The sequence below is a fragment of the Lepidothrix coronata genome, unplaced genomic scaffold (assembly GCF_001604755.1).
Source record: "Lepidothrix coronata isolate B3197 unplaced genomic scaffold, Lepidothrix_coronata-1.0 Scaffold213, whole genome shotgun sequence".
Taxonomy (NCBI): domain Eukaryota; kingdom Metazoa; phylum Chordata; class Aves; order Passeriformes; family Pipridae; genus Lepidothrix; species Lepidothrix coronata.
Genome location: NW_016690393.1, coordinates 1,428,603 through 1,434,098, shown reverse-complemented (window position 1 = coordinate 1,434,098; position 5,496 = coordinate 1,428,603). Strand labels below are relative to the sequence as shown.

At 57.5% G+C, this 5,496-nt stretch overlaps 2 protein-coding genes across 2 annotated transcripts in view; both read left to right on the top strand.

Moving 5' to 3' along the window:
• Positions 1–146: 146 nt before the first annotated feature.
• CUNH17orf53 (chromosome unknown C17orf53 homolog) lies at positions 147–4,102 on the top strand (the record flags this gene model as incomplete). The annotated part of the gene is made up of 6 exons (XM_017833299.1): positions 147–197; positions 309–1,214; positions 1,949–2,089; positions 2,353–2,461; positions 2,542–2,627; positions 3,929–4,102. Coding segments are annotated over 6 exons (1,467 nt in total), but the record flags the coding sequence as incomplete, so codon positions are not given.
• Positions 4,103–4,354: 252 nt separating this feature from the next.
• Positions 4,355–5,496, top strand: part of ASB16 (ankyrin repeat and SOCS box containing 16) — a 6,258-nt gene continuing 5,116 nt past the window's right edge. The window contains exon 1 of the mRNA XM_017833287.1: positions 4,355–4,696. Within this exon, the coding sequence (XP_017688776.1) occupies positions 4,632–4,696 (65 nt within the window). The 5' untranslated portion in view covers positions 4,355–4,631. The remainder of the gene's footprint in view (positions 4,697–5,496) is intronic.

Genomic DNA, 5,496 nt, shown 5'->3' with positions numbered 1-5,496 from the left:
CCGGGGGCCCCCGGGGGGTGGAAGTGGGACAAGTTTGGGGGCCCCTCCCTGAGAGTTTTGGGGTCCTTAAGGGATCTGAGGTCCCCGAGGTCCCCCCCCATCTTGTTGTGCCCCCCGTAATCCCATTTTTCCCTCTTTTCCCACAGTCCTGCCACTTCCAGAAGCTTTTTGGGACGGACGGGGAGCTGGAGGACGAGGTGAGGGGCTCCCCCCCCCCCAGGGCTGGGGCCACCCCAGCTTGGCTGAATTTTTTGGGGGGATCACACGGAGCTGTTTGAATTCCCGGCGTTTTTTCTAATTCCCCGCAGGATTTCCTCTCCGCCGTGGAAGACGCGGAGAACCAGTTTGTGATCCCTGGATACTCGTCACCCAGCGACGCCCCAGTTCCTCCCAGTAAACCCCATCCCAGTAAACCCCATCCCAGTAAACCCCCCACCCTCCGACCCCTCGCCGGGCAGGGGGAGCATCCCGCGGGATTCCAGGGACCCCCACCCAGGGGAGCAGCCCCCCAGGATGAGCTGGACAATGAACTTTTCCTGGCTGCCTGCATGGAGCTGGAGGGGCCCGAGGGGCCGGCGGGGGCCGGCGCTGCCCCGTTGCCCCCCGGGCGCGGGGAGCATCCCACACGGATACGCCCAGGGAAGGAGAACGCTCAGGAATGTGGGATCCCCAAAAAGCTGAGAGTGGGAGAGGAGCCGATCCCCAGCTCCAGGGGGGTGCAGGACAGGCAGGGCCCCCTCCCCACTCCCAAAGGGGTGCTGAGGCCCAGCACAGCCGGTTCCTGGACCCCCAGGCCCCCCATTTCCATGGGAAAGCCGGGAAGCTCCGCAGGGTCTGGGTCCATCCCTGCTCCAGGGACTCCATCCCTGAGGCCTTTCCAAGCACCCCTGGGAGGCAGCAACTCCTCCTCGTGTCTGGGGGGGCCCCGGACCCCTCCAGCACTGAGCAGCCCCCAACCCCAGCAGCCCCCCAGGCCCCCCTCCCGACCCCCTGGATCCACGGAGCCCCCGAGGCCGCCGCTCCAGATGGCTGCTGGATTCCCAAATCCCACCGTGGTCCCCAACGCCCCCGGCCCCCCGAACCCCCCCGTGGTGACCAACCACCTGGTGCAGCTGGTGACAGCAGCCAGCAAAGCCCCCGGGGCGTCCCCCCGAGTCCCCCCGTGCAGGGAGAGCCGGCGCTTCCCGGGGCCCGCCGGGATCCTGCCCCAGCAGGTGGGTGATGGGGATGGGGATGGGAATGGGGACAGGATGGAAGGGGGGATAGGGATGGAGGTTGGAGTGGAACGGGGATAAAGGTGGGGATGGCAATGGAATGGAACTGGGAGAGGGATGGGATGAAGATGGGGTGGGGATGAGAATGGGATGGGGATTGAATGGGGATAGGGAGGGCATGGGAACAGGGAGAAGGATGGGATGGGGATGAGGATGGGGATGGGGACAGGATGGGAGTGGGGATAGAGATGGAGATGGGAGTGGAATGGGGATTGGATGGGGATGGGGATTGAATGAGGATAGAGACAGCATGGGAACAGGGATAAGGATGGGATGGGGATGAGGATGGGAATAGGGATAGAGATGGGGACAGGGGTGGAATGGGATGAGAATGGAATAAGGATAGGATGGGAAGGTAATGGGAATGGCATAAGATGGGACAGGTTGGGATGGGAGCAGCTGATGAAGCGATGCAAATCCCTGGACACCTCCCTTTGTCCCATAAGCACTCTGGGAAGCTGCTGGAGGAGATCCTGGTTTCTGCTCCCCAGACTCCAGCTCACGGGGCTGTGGCAAAGCCACGGACACAGGTAACACAGACACTTCCCCCCAGCTGCAGCAGATCCGGCTGGGAATCCCCTCAGCACTGCTGTGGGCTCCCAAAGAGGGATGCTGGAAGGGGAGGGGGTCCCTGCGGCTCCAGGGTGGTGACTGTGGTTGTCCCGTGACTCCAGGCACTGCCCAGCTCCCCGCTGCCCACGGAGGAGGATTTTGGGAAGGGGCCCTGGCTGGCCATGAAGACAGAGCTGGGGCTGGACGAGAGGGATCCCGGCTGCTTCCTCCACACCTACAGCGTCGTCATGGTGCTGCGGAAGGTGAGGGGGCCCACACGAGGCCACCAGACCTGGGATTCGGCTTCCAGCTCTTCCCTCACCCCTCAGAGCTGTTTTTAGAGCCAGGAATCAGTGTGGGGAGGGGGCCAAGCTGGGCTGAGCACGGACAGCCACATCCACCCGGGGACATTGGTGTGACAAGGGTCACGGAATCCTGGAATGTCCCACGCTGGAAGGGGCCCACAAGGATCATCGAGTCCAGCTCCTGGCCAGGACATCCCAAAATCCCCCTTTGTGCCGTGCAGGCAGCCCTGAAGCAGCTCCCAAAAAACAAGGTCCCCAGCATGGCCGTGATGATCAAGGCTCTGACCAGGAGCAGCGCCGGCGCCGGCGCCGTGTTCCGGGATCCGACGGGTGAGTGGGGCCGGAGCTGGGCCCGGGTGGGGCTCCTGCCTCTCACTCCCAGGGCTCAGGGATCCCATCCTCATCCATAGGGGAGATCCAGGGCACAGTGCACCGGCTGCTGCTGGAGGAGAGGCAGAGCGAGCTCCGGCCTGGCTCCGTGCTGCTCCTGAGCCAGGTAGGAGAGGTGGATCACATCCCAGGGGAATGGGATATGGGGAACTACTGGGGTGGTAATACAGCATGTCAGCTGTCCCATTCCCTGTTCCTTAGCACCTTGGAATTGTGAATATGAGTATAAGGGAGTATTAGGGTAAGGGGAACTAGCAGTTTGTTAATAGGATCCATCACCTGCCCCATTCCCAATTCCATAACACCCTGGAATTGTGCATAAAAGGATGAGAGGATAAGGGAATATTAGGATGAGAGGATAAGGGAATATTAGGATAAGGAGAACACCCAGTGTGTTAATGGGGTGTATCACTTGTCCCATGACACTATGGAATTGTGAACATAAATATTAGGATAAGGAGATAAGAGAATGTTAGGATAAGGGGAACTACCAGTGTGTCAATAGGATACATATCTCTCTTCTGGTTTCCCATTTTATAACATTCTGGAATTGTGAATATAATTATTAGAATAAGAGGAAAGGGGAGTATTGGGGTAAAGGCATAAGGGGAACTACCAGCCTGTTCATATGGTACATCACCTTTTCCATTCCCTATTTTGTCACACCTTGGAATTGTGAATATAAATATTAGGATAAGGTGTGTCAATACATAGATCACCTTTCCAATTCCCTGTTCCATAATACCTTGGAATTGTGAGTGTAAGTATTAGGGTAAGGGAATATTGGGATAAGGAGAACTACCACTGTGTTAATTGGCTATATCACTTTTCCTATTCCCCATTTTATAACACCCTGGAATTGTGAATTTAAATATTAGGATAAGGGGGTAAGGGGATATCAGTATGAGGGGATAAGGGAATATTAGGACAAGGTGAGCTACCAGTGTGTTAATAGGGTGCATTACTTTTCCTGTTCCCTATTTTATAACACCCTGGAATTGTGAATATAAATATTAGGATAAGGGGATAAAAGGAACTACTGGTGTGTTAAGAGGGCACATCACCTTTCTCTTTCTTTTATAACCTTGGATTTGTGACTGTAAATATTAGGATAAAGGAATATTGGGATAAGGGGATATGGGAAACTACTAGTCTGTTCATATGGTACATCACCATTCCCATTTCATAATACCCTGGAATTACAAACATAAATATTGGGAAAGGGTCTCACACACTTCTACAACTCTGATTTTTTTCTCAAATACTCCTAAAATTTCACCCTGCACCTTAAAATTTTCATTTGAGCTTGTCATAAATGGAAAAATGTACCTTTGGGGTGTTATCCAGACACTCCTCCACAGGCAGGGAGCTGGAGCTGGCTCTGACCTCCCCTCCCTTCCCTCGTAGGTGGGGGTCTTCTCCCCCTCCCACCGCAACCACTACCTCAATGTCACCCCCAACAACCTGCTCAGGATCTTCCCACCGGAGCCCGAGGGCGGCTGCTCCCAGCAGCAGGTGAGGAGGGGACAGTGCTGGTGGCTCTGGGGACGTGTGGGGACCCTCGGGAGGAAGGATGGATAAATCCCCCCCCCGGGCTCCTGGTTAATTCATCCCTGCTGGGTTTTGCAGGTCCCTGCCCAGGCTGGGCTAATCTCAGACCCTCCTGCACAGCCCCCCCAGGGTGTCCCTGTCCCTGGGGATTGGGGACACTCAAGGACAAGTGGCCACAGCACAGAGGAGCATCCAGGGGGCTTTTCCCTTCACCCACCAAGCCCCAGGCCCAGGCAGGAAGAGCCAGTGGGAGCTGATGGATGTGACATGGGTGAGTCAGACCTGCTCCAGGAGGGGAAGAAATGCTCCATGTCCTGTGGAAAACTGGGGTGGGGTGGTGACTGCCCTCATCTGCAGTGGCAGAGGGAGGGTCTCAGAGAAGGGGTTGCCTGGAGAAGCTGTGGCTGCCCCTGGATCCCTGGAGGTGTTCAAGGCCAGGTTGGACGGGGCTTGGAGCAATCTGGGCTGGTGGAAGGTGTCCCTGCCCAGGGCAGCAGGTGAAACTGGATGAGCTTCAAGGTCCCTTCCAGCCTAAACTTTTCCATGATCCTGTGGCTCTATGATATGTCCAGCCTGGAGCAAAGGAAGCTCAGGGGGGACCTTCTCCTTCTCCACAACTCCCCGACAGGAGGGTGGAGCCGGAGGGGTTGGGCTCTGCTCCCAGGGAACAAGGGACAGGACAAGAGGAAGTGGCCTCAAGCTGCACCAGGGGATGTTCAGGTTGGATATTGGGAAAATCCCTTCATGGAAAGGGCTGTCCAGCCCTGGCACAGCTGCCCAGGGCAGTGGTGGAGTCCCCAGCCCTGGAGAGATTTAAAAGCCCTGTGGATGTGGCACTTGGGGACACGGGTTAGTGGTGGCCTTGAGGGAATGGTTGGACTCAGTGACCTTGGAGGGCTTTTCCAACCTGAACAATTGTGTGGTTCCATGTAAAACTCATGGATTTCCCCCCGCTGTGCCGTGCAGATGACCTGGATGGGCTCCTGGGAGAGCTGCCTGAGGATTTCTTCTCAGCCCCAGCCCAGGCTGACTGTGGCTGACCCTGGGAGCTGCTGGCACAGGCTGGGCCGTGCCATGGCCTGGTGAGGATGATGATGATGCCAAGGAGCAGGTGGCACAGCTGCCACCTCTGCATGCTCCTGTCTCTGTGTGCCCGCTGTGTTTGCTGTGGAGCCAAGAGCTGGGGGGGTTCCAGGGGGGTCCCTGGGGGACACGGCCTGAGTGCTGTCCCCACTCCTCCAGGCACAACTTCCCCTCGCTCCCAAACCTGCATTAAAGGGCTGTTCTGTCCCTGCATCACCTGTGTCCTTGTGTGTCACCATCCTTCTGGACCCCAAACCCATCCCCTGGGGGGTCCCCACTCTCCCTCCCCTCCCTGGGCAGAAGGAGCAGAAGGTCCCACAGCCCCCTCGGGGTCCCGCAGC